Consider the following 21,155-nt stretch of genomic DNA (forward strand, 5'->3'; position numbering starts at 1 on the left):
ATATTAGGGATGTACAAACATCAATTATTGTATGGTAGAAGTGGAAGAAAACCAGGATAACAATGAAAGTTCCCACCTTAGTTTTTTTGACCCGGACCAAATCATATTAGATGAGTGGCAAGAGACCCAGTAATGAAAACTGGTGTGCCAGATTACATCGTGAGGCAGAATGGAATAGAAGATGGGCATGGGGACTCAAGGGAGAAGTTGAAACAGGTAGACAATGAATCAGATTTAATAAGGGAATCCCAGACAAAGGATTCCCTGGGTAAGCCTGATTTCTATATTTCCACATACAATTGACCACTGAAACAGATGGATGGTTCATGAAAGAAGGTACAGAGGTGCTATCAGAGTTACTATCCATAGTTGGGATGTTATGGGAGAATGGGGGGGGGGCTCATGTTTGTACCCCTTGGGATATAGGAAAACAAGAGGTATAATTGAACTAGCCTTCACTTGTTTGGAGCAATGTAAAGCTTTCTGGAATTTATTTATTTATTTATTTATTTAGAATATTTATATACCGCTCCCCATTAAAAAATTTCGGAGCGGTGTACAAGATAAAATGAAAATAAAACAGAATAAAACAGTTAAAACGAAATTTAAAAGAAGCAAAAACAGAGATCCAAGGCTGCATATTCAGGAAAGGCTTCTTGGAATAAAGATGTTTTCAGGAGGCACCGAAAGGAGTACAAGGTTGGCGCCTGCCTGACCTCCAGAGGCAGGGAATTCCACAGGAGGGGCGCCACCACGCCGAAGGCTCTTCCCCTGGTGGATTCCAATCGGAGGATGGATCTATGTGGAACCACCAGGAGCAGGCCCTCGGATGACCTCAGTGACTGGGCAGGTTGGTAAGGGAGAAAGCGCTCTCTCAGGTATCCTGATCCCAAGTTGTTTAGGGCTTTGTACACAAGTACAAGAACCTTAAACCTGGCCCGGTAGTGAGAAGGCAGCCAGTGCAGTTTACTCTCTCATTTTAAGAATAATAATGTGTCTTTTAAGTGGGGTAAGCATACACTAGCACATAGACCTAAATTCACCTATTCATACCAAGAAGTGGTTCAACAACAACAAAAGGTCATTAGTTACTCCCTAAATTGGTACAGTAGAGTCAATTTCCTCAAAGAGATTCCACGTAATTGGGGGAACTCTGAGGAAGCCATGCCTACATATGTGACTTATCCAAATAACATCCCAATTCCAGAGTTCTGAGTGTTGGGGAAATCTATCTCCTATACTTACTACTCCTAATACTATCACTCCCCCTAGAAATTATGTCTGGGGTAGTCAAGCCAATTATAACTTGGATAGACATGTACATGATTCAAAAAGAGTTCTAATAATTATTCAAACTTGGGAGATGGGCAATGGCTTAGGAAAAACATGGGGAAAACCCAATTTACCTCACATTATTTACTATACTGTCTCCTATATGAAAATCCCAGGGAGAGATTCCTGGGGCAGATTTTGGCATCCTTACAGGGAAAAAGTTCTTATGTGAAAATTTGCTGATTGTTGTCAGATTGCAAACCTTATGTTACACACACAAAACAGCTTTATTTGCCATAGCCACAAAACATATTCGTGCAAACACTCTGAATGCTTTTGCAGTGCAGGTGATTCATTAATTTGATTTCTGATTACATTCTATTATTGCATGGTGTATTAAGTCATTTTCTTTGTAATGGCTATTAGTCAAATACAATCTGATCTGATACTTTATGAAGGGAATCATTAATCATTATGGAAAATGGGAGCGTTTGGCAATAGAGTAGGGGGCATACAGGGACTGCCAGATACTGGCTTCTTCAGCAATGGTAATACTTAAAAGAAATACTTGATACCCCAGGTTTTTTTTTTAGTTATACCACTATTAGATTGGTACATAGTACAGTTATTTATATAAATACATAAATAAACTTTAATGGAGGATGCATTTGGTGGATGATAAGCCAATATCCCCACCTCATATTATGTGTCCTCCTTCAAATGTTTGTTCCCAATATTGGCAGTACAAGAACCTACGTCTTTTATTTCTCCAGACACTTTAGTCTTTCAGTTTCTGTTGTTTTAAATCTGTTACTGTATTTTAAACCTTTGCACTGCTGATAGGTTTTATTTTGGGTTTTATTCTAATTTTATACTGCAGTCTTAAACTTTTAAACTTTCATATTTTGTGAGGTTGTATTTTTTGGTTTTAATTGTTGTGAACCGCACAGAGAGCTTTGGCTATTAAGCAGTATGGAAATGTAATAAATAAATAAACAAACAAACTGTAAAAGTCCATGTTAATTTTTTCCAGATGCTCAGAGAAGGATCCATTTCAATCTTTTGAAGCAAGTCCATAACAATCTTCCAGATAATCTTACATGGCAATTAATAATTTTCTGAATTAGAGAACAAATGAGATTAGAAGATGATGCTTGCTACAGTGTTTTGGAGACATTGTTGCCGTCACTGTCTTATGCTGTTTTCAGCAATGTCAAACATCTCACTTTAATTAGCACAAACATTAAGCGGAGGGAATTGCATAAAACTATTCAGAAGTCTAGAGGGAAGCTCACTCCCTTTCTTGCCATATTAAAGGAAGGGCTGTACTTGTAGCATTTTAAAAAGAGAGAATAATCACAGGATAGAAACCAAAAACGTTTCCTCCTAAAGGATAGTTTGCTTGGATCTTTGAGGGTGGGTTTTTCCCCCCTCCAAGGCACACAATGTCACTCCAGCTAATTTCGCAGTGTGTAGCCATTTATAATTGTTGCTCTGGTTCATTGATATTATAACTGGCCTCAAGTATTTTCTGTGGAGCTCACAACTCCACCAACAGCCCTTCCCCAGACATATGAGAATCATTTTTTTCACTTGCCCAGTGCCACTTTTTCTCCTTCTAGAAACCAGTCCAGCCTTTGGTAAAGCAGATATACATAAAAAATCCTTGGCATGATGCGGTGGATGAAAGATGGTGTTACATTAGCTCTGGTTTCTTTTAATTGCAGGGGATTTGCATTTTCTTTTGGTTTTTTTGTTATTTTTTATGGATGTTGACTCAAGATTTATCCTTGATGTTATGAAGGGATATCTGGGAGGTTTAATTTCCTTGTCCTTGCAAGAAAATATTTACTGTCTACTATCCACTTATAAGACCTCATAATTACATGTTAGGCCAGAGGCAGTGTTCCAGACTGGTGGGGTCAAGTCTCAAGGACTAGAGGAAGTTTTATGACACAGTTAGTGCACATAATGTTTGTTAAGCTCTTGCCCTAAGCAAGAAGTATTATTGAGCAGAAACATTGGAGCTCTTCCTAAACCTTAGCAGTCATAGGGCTGCTTCGGATGTCATTTTTTCCTCCATGGGAACTGCTCAAATGCTCCCATGAAGGGAATATGTCTTGCTGTTAAGCAGGCCAGATGGGCTGGATGAGGAAAAACAAACTGAAGCTGAATCCAGACAAGACGGAGGTGCTCGCTGTCAAAGGCCACAACCTAGGTTTGGAGGTGCATCAACCAGTTCTGGATGGGGTTACACTTCCCCTGAAATACTCTGTTCACAGCATGGGGGTGCTTCTGGAACCGTCGCTCCAAATGACAGCCCAGATAGAAGCGACGGCCAGGAGTGCCTTCTACCAGCTTCGGCTGATACGCCAGCTGCGCCCCTTCCTAGAGTTAGAAGACCTAAAAACGGTAGTGCACACGCTGGTAACTTCGAGGCTTAACTTCTGCAATGTGCTGTACATAGGGCTACCTTTGTACCTAGTCCAGAAACTTCAACTAGTTCAAAATATAGCAGCCAGGTTGATCACCAGTACACTTAGAGGTGATCATATTACACCAACTTTAAAATCACTTCACTGGCTGCCAATTAGTTTCTGGGCGAAGTATAAAGTGTTGGTTATTGCCTTTAAAGCCCTACATGGTTTGGGTCCAGGTTACCTGTGGATCGCCTTCTCCTGTACAATCCACTCCGCACATTCAGGTCCATTGGTAAGGGTTTACTCCAATCAGCCACAACTAGGCTGACAAGTGCTACCCAGAGGACGTTTTCTTCTGCCGCCCCCAGACTGTGGAATGGCCTGCCGAAGGAGATTCATTGGCTTAATGCTCTCTCTGAGTTTAAGACAGCCATAAAGACTAGTCTCTTCCGGCAGGCCTACCCAGATGAATTTTAAAACTAAGAATTTTAAGAGGTTGTGATTGTTATTTTAATATTGTATTTATATGCTCTTTTAACTAGTTTTATGTATTATATTGTGTTTGGTGTTGTTCCTCGCCTCGATCCAAATGGAGAGGCAGGTAAGAAAAAAATTATTTATTATTTATTATTTTATTTAAAGTGTTACAGAAAAGAAAATGAGTACAAACAATCCCCTAACACTTATTATCAAACCAACAATTATATGGACATGTATAATATACAAAGAAAAGAAAAAAGAAAAAAAAAGGTTGATTGATATAATTACTAAGGGAATAAAATTATTATTATTATTATTATTATTATTATTATTATTATTATTGTATATACTGTTAAAAAACAAAGGAAAATTTAATTAATTACTTGTTATTAATGTTGCTTCATCCATCCCCAGGATTGTTGAAGTTGTTTGGAAGGATGAGGGGGAGGGAAAAAGACAGGCACATGATGAGGAGAATTCTGCTCTTTATGCACCCTTCTGCCTCCCTTTTGTCTTTCACAGTTGGGATGGAAAGACAATTCAGGAGGGATATGGAAGTATAAGGAGGGTAGAAAAGAGAGAATTTCTTTCTCTTTTGTCCCCCTATCTCTAATTGGGAAACAATTAGGGAGCCAGAGGAAACTATTTCAAGGGCACTTCTCCTCTCTTGCTCACTTGCAAGCTCCTCTCCCCTCAGCTATTTTACGTGATACAGAAGGAAAGGGAGAGAGAAGAGAAGAATGGAGCTAGACTTGCTGACAGACCACTTAAATGGGGGAGCTTGGCTCCTGGCCTTCCATTCAGAGTGGTGCACCAGTAAAACTAATTGCTAGCCACATGTTGAGGCTCCCAAGTGATCGATCAAATCCCCACTGTGGTAATCACCTCTCATAGAGTGATAGATATTTCCTTCCTCAAAAATCTTGTCATATCCACAATAGTTACTGTTCTGTCAAAGGGAGCGATTTATACATAATTGGGTAGTTGAGACTGCCAAGTCAAATCTGAAGGAAAAAGAAAAAGCGATATACAGATCGCAGGGGTGGTGATGCCTTTGATTCATCCTCCATGTTTCAGCACTTCTAAGCTTGGAGTCACGAAGAGTCGGAAGCGACTGAACGGATAAACAACAACAAGCTTGGAGTAAACTGAAGTTGTTGGACTTAGGGTTACCAGATATTATGGAATGTAGTGTGCACAAAGTACATTTTTGCACTGGAATGTCTATTTTCTCAATATCAGCTATAGCCCAAGACTAAAATCAAAGCTATTTTGAATAGCTATTGCATAAATTGTGCCTTTGCCACTACTGGCTCTTTTCGTATTTACTTCTAAAACTGGTTTGTAGCTCTTTATTTTGATTTCTATAGTCATCTAGATATCAACCACAAAGCTATCTGGTGTGTGTGTGTGTGTTTTATGGAACACTGGCTATACTCTTTCAGTTTATCCCTCTTTAAACTTCAATCTCAGTAGTGGGAACAATGAAGGCAACTGCTGTTTCTGCTTTTGTGTGTTTCTAAAAGGAGGAAGTAAGTTTTCAAAAGCACCACTAATGTACACTCTGCCCCTGCTTTTTATTTATTTTAGAACTGGCCCTGACATCCAGAAAACAAATTAGTCAAATAAATAGTCCATATATATTTATTCAAATCTTTCATTTCTACAAATTCTTATTTAGCAGAAAGAGATCTATCTGCCGATAGCTCAGAAGATCACTCAACAATGAAGTATATAAACAATTTACTGTGGACCCAAATCTAATCTCAAACACTGTGTTTAAATTAAAATAATCTTCCTGTTGCTCTGTTTTCTTCTTTGTGCTAGACAATAGGAGTTAAAAACACTCTCTCCCCTTCTAGTTTGATCTTTTCTTTTCTTTTCAGTTCAATTCAGATGTCACAGCCAAACCATGCTTTGGCCATTGAGTGTGTTCCATACTCTTATCTCCCCCTTCCTCTTGCATGACCCAGTTCCCTCCAGCACTTTCTTGTTGATGTTAATCATTGTTTGCTATGATGTCTGGATTGGCCAAACTCTGACCTGGTTTACATATAATGACATGCCATCATGTGTGAATTTTCCTGCAGGATTTGCTGTTTTGCATTTTGAAAAATCAAGCCATGGAGGGGTCACACCATGGTGTGAACCCATTGAGGGTAGGTCATTGGGGTGGTTAACAAGCCACGCAGAACCCATAGTCTGTTTTAGAGTTGTGAGTAGCTTGTTAACCACCCCAAGAACCCACCCTTTCCTGGTTCACACATAACGACAAGTCGTGGCATGGGCCCTGCCATGTCTTAACATTTTCAAAATGGCAGCTAGTACTACAATGAGATGCCCATGGGGAAATTCACCCATGGTCACTTCTCACTATGTGTGAACCGTCTCTATGACTTTCTCTAAATAATTTGCCTCCAGACCAGATCTGGGAATCTACTTATATTGTGGCTTCTGATTCTAGTTTGGATGCAAACTATGGTTAGCAGTTACAATAGTTTGTCCAGTTTAGATGTCATGGCAAACTGGTTACCACAAGTCAGGAAGTGCAGGAGGGAACCAAGGTTTGCAAATGGAAGAGTGAGTGAGTGCATGATCACAGAGTGCATTCCTGACCATGGTTTGTCCATGACATCTTAATAAGCTATAAAGTCATGTGACTTAACTGTGCCCAGTTACATTTCACTCTTTTACTGGCACTGGTCTGCTCTCTGAGCCAAAAAATTGCAGTGCATCCTGGGATCTGCAGCTTCTTTGAGTTTAAGAACATTAGAAGAACTCTGCTGGATCAGAATAAGAGTTCATCTAATCTAATATCCTGTTTCCAATAGTGGCCAAGAAACTATAAAAGAGAATCCAATAACAACAAAGAAGAAAAATTAAAAATATAACAACATTACACAATTGAGAGTAAAGTTGAAAAACAATGCAAAAAAGGGGAACTCACAAAGTCCTGTTGAATGATGTCACACAAATATTTGCATTTTCAAGGAGCCAAGATCTATAAGGTAGATAAATCAATCTTATGTAGCAACTTAGTCAGCTTTGTGAATCATGTGACTTACTACCAGCCGAGTTTTTAAATTTGGTTCTTTATCACAGTATCTTTGTTCTAGAAATCTTCATTCATAGAAAAAATAGAGAGGAATTTGTACAAACAAGGTACCTTTTTGTCTTTGGGTAAATAAACCCCAAAGTGTTTGAGAGTGAAGAGCACTTTGCTCTAGAACCTTAACAGAGCAATCTAATGGGCTTGCTGTGTATAATTTCAGCATACATTAGTCTGAATCCTATGCATGTCGGTAGAAATGTTGAGAATGACAGCACTACAAGTAGCAGGAAATGTAGCAATACAGATAGCAATTCCCACAGAATCCATCATCACATTGTGGAGACACACCAGTCATGGAGTGGAGTGTTGATAGTGCCCTCACACCAGCCATGCATGGAAGAAGTTAATCCATGCACAGCCATTGGAGAATACCTCCATGACTGTGCATGGGTCTCTGTGCGGATTTTTAAAATCCCATTAAAACCAGACAAAAACAACCTAAAAGAGCAGAGATAACACTGAGAGTTAAAAGGACTGAGAAAATAAAAGGGATTTCATCTGGCATCAAAAAGATGTCAAATGAGCTTCACTGGGGAAATCAGTGGGGTGCCACCACTGAGAAGCCTCTTTTCCCATCACCCTCTGAATTCCTTAAATGGCAGAGGCACCAGGCAGAGACGTCTGAAGATTATATCCATGAATGGACAGACTCATATTGGAGAAGGCAATCCTTCAGGTACCCAGGCTCCAAGCAAGGCAAGCAATAGAATTTTCAATTGAGCCTAGAAATGGACTTGGTCATGACATATGTTCCCATTACCTAAACTTTTTAAAGCATTTGAAACTATTTATTTATTTATTTATTATTGCGTTTATATCCTGCCTTTTTTCCTGCGATGAACCCAAGGTGACGTACACAATCCTCCTCCGCTCCATTTTATCCTCATAACAACAATCCTGCGAGGTGGGTTGGGCTGAGAGTCTGTGACTGGCCCAAAGTCACTCAGTGATTTTCCATGGCCGAGTGGGGACTAGAACCCAGATCCCCTGACTCCCAGTCTGACACTCTAGCCCACTACACCACACTGGCTCTCTCTTTTAGATAGCATTTGAACTTGCAATTTGACTCCATGCCTTTTGGAGTTCATGGGTGGTATCAGAGGCTAGGAGGACAGAGTGGAATGCTTTATTGTTTTGGCTTGCATATTGTTTGGGTCACAATTGTGGTCCCTTTAACATGGGGGGTTTGTGACTGAACATTTAGAAATGGTAATTTGTGGTATCCATTGGTTCCAGTTTTTGTCCAATATCTTTCTTCATCCTTCCATGTCTTTCTCTGTAGAAAAGCAATGCGCACTGTTGACTTGACTGTGGCCTGGACTGTGGCTTTAGGGCCCTAGAGACAGGAAGGAGCAGTGTGGCCATGTACCAAAACTGCTTTTGTTTATTCCGAGCAGCCCTTGGCAGACTGAATAGGTCAACAAGCAAATGCTACTTTCCCATATGGCTTTCAGTGACATCATCACGGTTAAATGGAAAGCAGTAATCAACTCTTAAGGGCTGTGGTGATCCTTCCCTGTGTAATGGGTAATTTAGCACAGAAAATGATATTACTTATTGGTGAACCCTATCCCACATTCTGAGCGTGGCAGGGGTCTTATTGAGTCTGGGCAGAATCCTCCAGGAGCAATGGAGAGGACATGGGGAGAAAAGAGAACTCAATGGTCTTAGGGTTTGCTTTTGCAGCCACCAACGGACAGGGGAAATAACACGCCAAGAAGTTCCATGAGGCATCATCACAGTGTTGGGAGTCTACATAGGTTGATCTAGCACTCATTGAAAAGAAGAAGAGGGAGAAGAAAGAACAAAGGCTTGGCCAAGACAATCCTAGATAGTTGCTAACTTGCCCAGAGTACAGGGGATGGAGGAGAATGTGGGTAAATTCATTCTCCTCCCCTTGAAGTATCAGTGGGGTATACCTCTACCCCGAATTGATATGGATTTCCAATTGAATAAGGAATTAAGCCACATAATTGTTTGGATCATTGTAAATATTTGAAATTTAGTTAAGTGGCCTCTGAAGGAACTACACTGCCTTTCATGTGCTCTTAGCCTTGTCAAGTGAGTCTCTTAAAGCCAGTAAGTCTTGGTCACCTATTTCAGTTCATTGAGGTCTACAACAGGCCTTCTTATGTCACAGTAGGTATTTGTTACCTTGATAGTTAAGTGCCCCGAATTTGGCCCTCGAGCTGAAAGAGTTTGAACACCCCTGGGTTATATAAACTTTGAGACATTTATCCACATTATCACATCAACAATCTGTTGATGTATCCACATTATCACATCAACAATCAACCATCTGTCAGGAATGCTTTAAGGTGGATTCCTGCAATGTGCAGGGGGTTGGACTTGATGGCTTTATAGGCCCCTTCCAACTCTACTATTCTATGATTCTATGAATGAGAACCCTAAAATAGTAGTGTTTATATCCAGCATTTTCCCTGCGTGTACTTGTCATCAGGGTACAGATGTGTATATCAGTGGAAATCTTATTGGCTATTACTTCATCACTGTCTGCAGTAGCACTCTTCTGATGTCCACAAAATGACCAGAATTATCCAATGGGAAATTGTGAATCTTGGTCAGAAGAAAGTGGTGGCAAACAACACTTTTGAACTAGGAGAAAGTACTCCCTAATAGATAACAGACATAAAAAGTATTGAAAATACTCAAAATTAAGTATAAATGAATTCCTGCCTCAGTGAGCAATTCAAGCATGAGATCTCTCTATAGATCACGCAATGAAGAATCATGTTTATCTATTTTGGAGTACAGCGATGCTGTAATAGTTACGATATTAGAAATTCCTGCAACCTCCTTCCCACTTCTTATTAAAATATAGGTATTAAGGTGGACATAATTTGAAGTCATAAAGAAAACATCTGGCCATCTTTCTGTTTTGCAACAACTGGAACTTTCCGTAATATCTCTTAATAATGATCTAAATTCCTATGAAGGATTAAAATCCATGTGGAATTCACCTGCAGCTGTATAGCTAACTTTATTTGGAGTCATAAATTGTGTCATGTTCTTAGGCTATACTCACAAAATAATTGAACAGTGAGTGATGACTTTATCCTAGAATGATCACATGATAAAAATGTTTTACTAGTGTATTTATTTCTTGTAAAATACAAGACGGTGAGCTCCTGTTGTGGTTAGCCATGGTTTACACTGTGGCTTTTCCACTGAAATATGAAGTAATGTATGGTACCTTCATGTGTGTTGCATGCACAGAGTACATTATTTGGATTCATAAAATGAGCTAGGTGACTAGATGTGCTCAGGTAAGGTAATCAGATGCAAATGAGAATAGCCTTCCAGTATCTTATGTTGAAAAAACTTTACAGTTGAGCTGGGATGTATAATAGACTTGTTTATAGCTAGCTTCAAATCAAGGATGCTATCCACAGAACCACATAAGACCTGTGTAGAATTTCCTTGGACACACTGAAGCATTTATTGTTCCTAAGTCATGCCACAAGGACTATAGGAAGGTTTGGCGTTTTTAAAGGACTCTGCCTCAAGATTCTCAAATAGCAGCTTCCTAGCCCTCCCATCTGCAGATAAAAGTCTGGAAACATGCAGGCAGTGACCCATTTCAGACACCTTATGGGCTGGCAGAATTCTTTATGTGGTGGACTGGGCAATGCTTCCCCCCTGTCTACATGTGTTGTGGTGGTACTAACATGCTTCCTTCTGATCATGCTTCCTTCCCATCCACCCATGGTGTCCACCAAATCACATTTCATGTGGGTGCTCCATATCTATGCCACAGTTCAGAGAAACGAACATTGTAAGTATGACATTACTTGTGTGGTGGAAGGGTAGGGGAGCACACACACTCTCCAATCAAGCCAAAAAAAAAGAAAAAGTCTTGCTTGCTTACTTTTCCACAATCTCTGCACAGAATTTGCCATTTTTTAAGACTGCTTCACAACAAAAGAGACAAGTAAAAGAAATATTTAGCATTTCATCGTCTTGTTCTCCTCAACAGAGAATCCACTGAGCATTTTCCTTATAACAGAAAGGCTTCTACACTTCTGAGGATTAATAAATAAATAAAAACGGGACGGTAATGGAGCTAAAGGAAAATGCTTTGATATCATTTTACTGAGAATCAATCCCCAGGAATTAGCGTCCAACACAGGATAATACATAAACACACACAGCTGCTGCTGCTTGGGGGATACTCCTACAGAACCACACCTGCTTCTATAAACTTTGCTAGGGCAATAAGTCCCCACCCCACCCCCATGTCTCTCTTGAGATGGTGTCAAGTTTTCAGACTCCTTAGTCATGGCTGCTTTGTACAGTCATTGGAACCCAGGAAATATCCATTTATTAAAATTCAGTGCAGAAGGTTTAGATTGAATCTGGAGTGCAAACATACTCTGTACCCATGTTAGCAAAGAGGAGCTGGAGAAGGAAAAGCCCCATCTTCTGGATTTGTAGCCAGAAAGACCTGATTCCCCTTCATCTCCTGCCACAAAAGAAGACAGGATGAGTGGGGGAGAAGCTGAATGCAGCCAACATCCCTGAAAAGATCTTGTACTCTGGCTTTTGTTCATTCTTCAAATGTTTTGTCCATACATGGGTGTGCCGTAAACATGTCGAGTTTAAGCAGCTATTCAACAATTGTAAGCGAGACCCATGATAGAGCACCTAATCTGCTTAAACTTTGTAGAATGGAGGCCCCATGATGATACTCAAGTTAGAAATATAGGCCAGGATCTAAGCAATTTCATGCACATCAGCTTTCCAGGACCTCCCTTCCTACTGCAGCCCCTTCCCCTGAAAAGCCTCTCCTGGATGCCAGGGGAACCTCTGAGGCATCATTGGATAAGGCATGGACTACTGACAACAGAAAGGAAAACTGATGTATGCCCATAAATGCTTTGCGCACATGTACAGTTCATTTTGGATCCTATCCACATTAATTAAATATTGGAGCAAGCAAATAGGTGATCAGTAGAGGGGTAATAAATGAGCAAAAGAGTTCCAGCCATATCCTCTCATTTAGTGCCCCTTGGAGTCACTCTATGCCTGCTTCCTGGCTCTAGTTCTACCACTGGCTTTTTTCCCATACTTTACATTTTTCTGTATATAGAAATACAGCAAAATTACTGCTGTTCAGCCAGCCCTCTCCTTAACTTCAGTCCACAGGCTTTTGGACAGGGAACATGCAATCATGAACAGCTTTTTGACATCAATATGTTTCCATTCTCTTTAGAGCCCATAAATGTCCCTGAGCTTCACCTCTTTAGTCTCCCTCCCCACTCCCCTTCTGAACCACAGAGGCTGTTCTTTGCCAGTCTCTCACAAAGCAACTCTCTAAGAGATGAATAATTTGGTTGGCTGTCTTGTGTATTTTGGATCCTGTCTCTTTTGCCTTCCTTTAATATAGTGACCAGATTTGCACACAGAATTCCAGCAGAGGCCATCCAGCTGCCTTTCTGGATGCCAAAGTAATAATGCCTGTGGGTTTATACTCCTTACTTCTTCATACATGTCCCTAGATCTTGTTTGCCTTTACTAATGCTGCCAGATGTTGCTTGGATGGTTTTCCAAGCATGTGGTACTGGATATTACCATGCCAGTGATTTTTAAAACAAATTTAAGCAACTGTTAATTCAGAGGACTCCTCAGGACACATGTTGGATGTGTCTGCCATGATGGCCTTCCCCCCTTTTTAATATATAACAGGAAAGATGTTTCAGGGACCCAACTGTGATCAGTTTGTAAGTGCGCACAGACAGACACATGGGGTGGTGGTGGTGGTGAACCTCTTTACTGCCCACCACATTCTGACTACTAGCTTTCCCCTCACAAGTAGCATTTTTCCTCTCACAGGGTTTCAATGATATGTTTGCCCTGGCAAATGATTTTGGAACTCCACAAGGATAAAAAACACTGGGGGCCTATTTGAAGTGGGATAATGGCTGGTGGGGAACGGGCTTAAGGAACCCCTCCCGCACACACCTTCAATCCTGTTTGCCCCTGCAGAAGTGACGTTTCCTGTTTAAAAGGGGGCATTGCTAAAATGTTACAACATGCATCTGCATCTAACATCTAGTTTGGCCCTCGGCTTATTTCCTGTCTCTTCTGCTTTGGACCAGAATTCCTATATCAGGCATTCATTTTACACTGCAATCCTATTCATGTTTCCTCAGAAGTAAGTCCCTCTGTGTTTAGTAGAGTTTCATCCCAAGAAAGTGTGCATAGCATTGCAGCCCTGCTCATTTTCTTTGTTGAAGACAGTTCAGATTTTGTTGAAAAGAAATCTAAACTCTGCAGTAAGAAAACATGTTCTGTGAAATAAACTAAGGCAAGCAGTGCAACTTACGTACATAGGCTTATGTAACTCAATGCAGCGCATACTTGCATTTTAACAGAATTTTTGAATAGCTTTTGGCAGAGAGCAGTGTGATGGCAGGAGGAGAGGTGTGAGTATATAAGGAGCATTTGGACTGTAGGGGTGGAGGAAGAAGGCTATAGGTTGTGAAAGAAGCAGATGTTCCACTCGCCAGATGCAGGAACATTTTGCAAACTCTGATGATAAACATGATCCTAATCCCTGTGTACAGCTTCTGAAACACTGTGTGAGCTCATAGGGCCTATTGTCTGCCCGTTCTATCAACAACTCTGTAAGGTAGACCATTACCCCTGTATTAGAAATATGGAGGAGGAGGCTGATGCTGAGGGATAATGTCTTACCTGCCCAACCAGTAGTCTTGGATTCAGGAACTTTTACCTCATGGTTCATTGCTACATTAGCACTCAGTAAGTGATCATCCAGACTGGCAGTTTTTTTTCTGATGAATGAGTACAGTCTACATCACATCATTCTACCTCCTGTTTTTGTTTTGCAAATAATAATACCTGTATGATTAGCATGGAGTCAAGCCACCAGGACACTTCCACAAGATGTAATGATGACCATCAATTTGGATGGCTTTAGAGAGGGAATGGACAAATGCATGGAGGAGAAGGATATCAATGGCTACTAGTCCTCATGGCTATATGCTACCTCCAGTATCAGAGGCAGTATACCTATGTACACCAGTTGCTGGGGAACATGGGCAGGAGGGTGCTGTTGCATTCATGTCCTGCTTGTGAGTTTCCAGTAGGCTGCTGGTTGGCCAGTGTGTGAACAGAATGCTGGACTATATGGACCCTTGTTCTGATACAGCATAGCTCTTATGTTCTTAATGAGGTTAGAGGACAAGCCAGAAGAAGAGATAGCACAAATATATTAGAATGTTGTGTTACATGGAAGGGGTTTGAGAACATGTTAGAGTTGTCCATCTGCCCATTCTTATATTTCATGTTGGCCTTGGCTAATCATTGTTTGTGTAATATGTTCCCTTTGTGCTAAATGTTCTTTCCCAATTCTCTCCATCATTATCAACAAATTTTCAACTTATATAGGCTATGTTCCCTTGTTGGGGATTGTATGCTTCCATTGACGTTACATAATTGGCTACAAAGATAATCAGAATCATATTCTTCATCACAGCAGAGGGGGAAAGGGGAGCAGAGCACTAAGAGATGAAGGTGAAGTTGTCAAGAATTCTCCATTGATTCTGATGGGAGTGTTTTAACTGATGCAACCTCTTTTTACAGGTGTAATTGTGTATGTGTGTGAACATAGGATTCCAATCTAGTTTTCACTCCTCCCTGCCATGCTTCCACTCCAACTCTGACAATTTCTCTCCTTGTGCTAGTGGAGTCCCACCTGGGTTAAGTGTTACGTCAGTGGTGTTTTTTACTCCGCAAGCACATGAGTACTCAGGAGCTAATCAGCTAATTTCTTTTCACTAAGCCTGGCTACATAATTACCTAGCAAATTCGCAATCCCACTTCAAGCTACTCATCTTTCTACCACCTGGATAAAATGGTGAATTGTTTGGATTTAACAATCAAGCCTGTAATTTTTTGAAGCCTGGAGCACATATGAGTGGGGGGAAAGAAGATTTGTTTCTGGACAGTGAGAGACAAAACTAAAACTGAGAGAGAGAGAATTAGTCATCTGAGAATGTGGAGCCATTATCCAGATATTATTAGACATCAGAGAACTGAGGAGATATTCAGGGTCTTTGGGAAGGAGATGAAATTCTAAGAAATGTAGGCAGTGGTAACTTGCCTTTAAATATGAGATGATAGTGGGTTTTTCTTCCTTTTACCGAAAACAACCACAACCACCCCACAATGGGGCCAGCTGTCTTTTCCCACCAAGAATGCTCCTGGGAACAATGCTATGAGCATCATCAGATGAGTGTTTTATCGCACACTCGTTACTGGCCGCTCACGGATTTTTGCAGGTCCTTTTCACGACGTTGTCCACCTCCTGCACATCTCCTCTTTCTGCTTGTTTTTCTGTCACAAAAAAAGCCCCAGAAAACCTGATATTTTTTTCTTTAATGAAACATGCCTCCATTTCCTTCTGTGGGCAGGAGAAGCAGTGTGATAAAAACTCCCACCGAATGGGCCACGTGGTCATTGCTTGCTTCCTCTTTCTTCCCCGTGTGAATCAAGAGGGAGCTGTTCATCCCTACTGTGGGACAGAAGCAGGGGGCAAAGCATTGGTAGGGAAATGCGATTTCCCCCCAGTCTGATGACGCTCATAGCATGATGTAGTGTTGTTTGCAGGGGCAGGAAGCAGTGACAAGGCCTTTTTTCCCCTTTAGTAAAAGAAAAATGCTTGGCCTCCTTGTTTTTAAAAGTAAGACACACTCACTCCAAATTTCTTTGAATCCTCTCCACCTCATACTTAAAGGTTAGGCTTTCTCTGCCTCCCCTAATTTCTTAGAATGTTGACCACTTGCTGAAGAATTAATCCAATTTTGAGAGGCATTTTTGCCACAGCCGTCAAATTTAGCTGGACCGAACACTTTGGCCCACCACTAGACAAAACTGAAATGAAATGGAAGTTCAGCCACAGTGCTGTCTGTATGAGGTACCCTACGAATAGAGTTACAGTAGCAAAGCTTAAAAGAGGAAGCTCATTGCCCAGGCTGAATGATGGGGGGAACTTCAGCTTCAGAGTCAGATTCTTCTGCTGAACCTCCTCTTTTTGTTGCAGACCTGCTGACAGCAAAGGAGTACCACTGCCTACTTCAGTTACTTTGCCCTGACTTTCCCATGGAGCTTACTCAGAAAGCAGCAAGGTGAGTCTTCATAAAAGTTAGCAAAAGCCTTTGAGGAAATTCACAAGACTATGGGCAAGTTGTTTGCCAGTTGTAAGAGGGTGTATGAATAATGAGATGCCTTCTGCAATAGTCTAGCAACTTATTCCATGTGGGAAATGTTTTTAGAAATGCATATGCTACCTGTATTGGCCCTGCTGGTTTAAACAAGTGCCAGTTAGTAGAGCTTTAGACTTGGGTTCAGTCCTATGAACCTATGGGTTAATCTTAACTGAGCGAAGCGCTTATGTTGCAGCTCAGTTCTGCAAAGCGAGATTAACAGCGGCCTGCCTCAGAAAGTGGCTGCAAGGACGAATGAGGAAATGTGTCATGAATCACGTTGCTGGTCCACAGTCTCCACAAACTGGGTTATAAATCTAAATACATACATTTGAGACGAGGCATGATGATCATGATGATGGTGTCAAGGAATTTAATCTGCAAAGCCATTGTAAAGCTGAGGCCCCATTGAGGGGGCAGCCTTTGCACAACTCCTCTGTTGTGTGCGTGTGCCTTGGAGACAGACAAGCTGGGGGCTTTGGGACAGCAGGTGTGAGAGAAAAATGTGGTCTGTGTCTCTGGGGCACCCAGGCTCAGGTGGGGATGATCTCACTGCCTTTATGCTTGCCGGGTTGAGAGCTTCCTTGTGTTGAAATATTGCTCTCACCTACTAAGCTAGTCAAGTGAGGTTACTTGATACTGCCTTAAATCTGAAGCTGTCTTCCTCTCCCTCCTCTACACCTTCTCATATCCTTATCTGCGTTCCCCCCACTTCCCATATCCACACATTGTTGCTTTTCTGTGTGAAGTCCCATTTTATTTTGCCTTTTGACCCATTAGCGTCCTCAGCTGGAAAAAGACAAACCTGAGCGGATCGCTGTTCCGTGCAACTTCTGCTTTGTGTTTGGTTCTGCACGCCGTCTGTGCTCCTCACATACTTTGCCAGAGTCCTCTGACAGCTGGGTAGTTGCTTTTAGAGTGGGTTATAACTGATGGTTACCACCACTCCATGGCAGCACCTACTGATAAGCCTTGGAGGCTATGATTTCATAGGCAGCAATCATTCCTAAGCCACCGGCTCTTTCGGTATCCTTGAAGCTGCATGGCTGAGATGATTTCACAGCACAGTGAGCTCTTTCAGAGGCTGTTGCTATGTGTTGATAACAAACACTAGGAAGGAAAGAGATCACGCAATATCAGGGCAGAGAGCACAGGCAACAGCAGTGCAAAAGGAAGCCTGAGGTCCAAACTACATGTGATGGTGGCAGTCCTCCATCTTTAAATGTGGGTTTGCCCCATTCATGTGCAAAGCAAGGCTGGTCTGGACTGTGATTTAAAGGGCCAATGGGTATGTGAGTGGAAGATTCTGAACCCTCTGGCCACCGCTATCATCCCCAGAGTCCATCCTTCCAGATATTTCCAGCCAAGGTCTGATACTGGAGGGAAGTCTTGCTGCAGAAAAGCATGTGGGGAAAAACTGCAAGTTCAACACACACCTTGCATGTTCCATTTTAGCCTTGTAAATTGCATTCTACCCCCACTTTACACATGTATTGTGTAATACAGACATTGGTCTGTTGCAAACATGTATCATTTGGGCATCAACTCCAGAGAACGGCTAGTTGCCACAAGTATCAATAAATTCTCTTCAAGACACTGGCCACAGGCAGTTTGGAGGCTTTCATCTTTGAGTGTGCTGTGTGACTTATATTTGCTTTGATTTGTGAGGTAGTAGGAAAGAAAAGATTTTTTTTCATCTGGAAGCAAAATATTAGGATATAGCAGAATTACATGCATAGCACATATTGAACAAAGGTTTATGATTGTTTGTTAAAGTTATGCTCTGTTAATATTAACCACTCTCTCCCATGGCTTACTATGCTCCCAGCTCCACAACGCAGGTGATCAGAAAGAACAGGAAGTAAGAACACAGGTGTGACACAAACCTGGCTGCTCAAGCTTGGCTTTGGTTAAAAGAGAGATGATGTGCCCCACCCCTCACTTGCTTATCAGATCCTCCCAGCCCCTTTAAACCATAAGAAGCCAGCTCATCCAGAGGAATGTGGAAAGGAAGTTCACTTAGTGCCAGGTAGTTTTGTAGATTCCTATGTTGGGGAGCCTTATCAATACCTGCGGGATCCCTCCTCAAATCTATTGGAAGCAGTGAGCAGGTTTTAGCGATTTCAACAAGGACCAAGACATCCTCTGATTACCGCTGCCGCCCATCACCTGACAGTTTTGACACTGCTGCTGAAAAAAAGATTGTTGGAGTATCATATAATGGCCCATTTCTATCCATGACACTCTTCGGATGATTGAGTTAGACAGAAAGGTGAAGGCAGAGAAGATAGGAATTGATAAAAGAGTGGAAATGATGAAGGAAGAGTAGGGTGAACTTATAAACAAGCAAGATCTAACTACCCTTTGATCTACAGGATGTTTTATTTTCAGCATAAGAACATTAGACCCATCCTGGATCAGAATAAAGGCCCATCTGGTCCAGCTTTCTGTTCCCACAGTTTTCTCCATTCAATCAGGTTACTGTTATATCTATATTCTTCTTTAAAAGCAAGCACTTCAACTCCCAGATCTTCGCTAGGAGGCATTTTGCCTTAGCATATAAATACCTAGTCATAGTGTCCCCCTCCAAATGTCTCTGGTGTGTGCATTTCCCTTATGACCCTTTGGGATTCTTGAATGGCTGTATTCTACTGACTTTGGGCTTCTTCACAAGAGCAAAATAAAGCACACTCGTGACTGGCCACTCATGGAAGTTTATGCGTCCTTTTGATGACATCGGCATCAGCTGGGACGTCTCCCTCCCACCACTTAATGGGCCCATTCAAAAGACACCTTAAACCATGGTTTTAACCATGGTGGTTAAGTCAGAAAGCCAGGCTGTGTTCAGAAGACACCTTAAACCATAGCTTTAACCATGGTGAATAAGGCCTTTTGCTTTATTCACCATGGTTAAAGCCATGGTTTAAGGTGTCTTCTGAACACAGCTATTCTGTTTTAAAATAGATTAGAGAAAAACTGGAATAAACCCTAATGGCATGAAATCAGCAGTGTATAAAGCTGGGATTACGCTATAAACTTGCTGAGGAAGGACTTTCCCATGTCTGTGATCGAGGGAGAAGAGGGCAAAATGCCTCCCTGCAACAAAGAGAAGCAGATCTGATCCATCAGCCCCACTAACAGCATTCCTTTAAGTTCAATGGGACTTACTCCCAAGTAAGTGTGCTGAAGGTTTCAGACTTGCAATGCGATCAAATGTCTACTCAGAAGTAAGACCCATTGTGTTAAAAGTAAGTCCCATTGTGGCACTTACTCCCAAGTAAGGGTGCCTAAGCTTCAGGCTTAAAGCACAATCTTACATCTACTTACAAGTAAGCCCTGGCTTTCCTGGGGGCTGTGAGAAAACAGTACGGCACAAACTAACCTAGGAAAACATGACTTCCCCTCCCCTCCTTTGCACACATACCAGGGAAGGAGAGAGGGAGGCGCTTCTTCGATTCAACGTTCAAAGGAGCCCTGGAAAACAGCAGGATCTTCTGCCTTGTCGCCCCTCTCCTCCCATGTAATCAGCTCATATCAAGTGTGCCAAGAACCAGGAGGCACAACAGCCCCAGGTAAACAACACAATTTCCCTTAATGTAGAGACACTCTGTGTTCTCATGACTTATTTCTCCCCCAGTCCCATTCAGGAAATCAAAAATATTTTCATCTTCATCCCCAGAGATGATTCATCCCGAAACAGACTCCCCCCAGCTTTTGTCGGCTTTCCCCAAAGGGACAGTTTAAAAGCTGCTCTGTCAACTTTTTAACATTAAGCACCTACAGTCTGATAGATGTGGAGCCCGGCCCAAAGTTTTCTTCTGTGAGCATCATTACACCAGGGAAAATCGTGTTTCCTTATTGTCGCTTCTCCACCCGCACTTTTGTCCCTCATTACTTCCTCTTTCAAAAGAGGAACGTGGCCTGTTCACTGGGCCGTTTTGATCACGCTGCTTTTCCTGCACACAGCAGGAGATAGTGGCAAGTTCCGTCTCAAAAATAACTTGGATTTACTGGGGTCTTTTTTTGTGGCGTGAAGAAGGCTAGAAGGGGTGGGAGGCGTGTGGGACACAGACAACGTTGTGAATAGGACCCATGAAAATCTGAGTGCCCAGCAACGAGTGTGCAATAAGATGCTCGTCTGATGATGCCCTATGTCTGACAACAGCAACATCTTATCCATATATTGAGACCCTTCACCTTCATCACTCTAGCTGACCCTTTATATGGAACATGTAGCATTTCAGGGAAAGCTAATTTAGATGTTCTGACTTTCAACTTCTTACCTAGCAACCTAAATTTGGCTTCCAGGATCTCACAACTATATTTCCTCATGTCATTGATGCCGATGTGCACCATGGCTGCTGACTCTACCAGGCTATCTAAATGATGCGTAACATCCACAGCCCTGGCACCAGACAGGCAATTCACTCTGTGGTCTACACACCTGTCGCAGACCAACTCTCTATGGCTCTAATGATCAAGTCACCCACTACCAGAACCATTTCCCCTGTCCCCTGGGAGGCATATCCTCGGTGCAAGAGAGTTTCTGTTCATCCCCCAAAGTATGGGTCCCTCCCAAGCACCTCCATCAACCCTTTCTAAATGTCTTACTTATTTTTATTA

The 21,155-nt window shown here is 41.8% G+C and overlaps 1 protein-coding gene across 2 annotated transcripts in view; it reads left to right on the plus strand.

The window, feature by feature from the left end:
- CSTPP1 (centriolar satellite-associated tubulin polyglutamylase complex regulator 1) overlaps positions 1 to 21,155 on the plus strand; it is a 124,631-nt gene that overhangs the window by 86,098 nt on the left and 17,378 nt on the right. For both annotated transcript variants that reach the window (XM_063117509.1, XM_063117510.1), the window contains one exon: positions 16,370 to 16,454. In XM_063117509.1, the coding sequence (XP_062973579.1) occupies positions 16,370 to 16,454 (85 nt within the window). The remainder of the gene's footprint in view (positions 1 to 16,369; positions 16,455 to 21,155) is intronic.

The sequence above is a fragment of the Elgaria multicarinata genome, chromosome 2 (assembly GCF_023053635.1).
Source record: "Elgaria multicarinata webbii isolate HBS135686 ecotype San Diego chromosome 2, rElgMul1.1.pri, whole genome shotgun sequence".
NCBI lineage: Eukaryota > Metazoa > Chordata > Lepidosauria > Squamata > Anguidae > Elgaria > Elgaria multicarinata.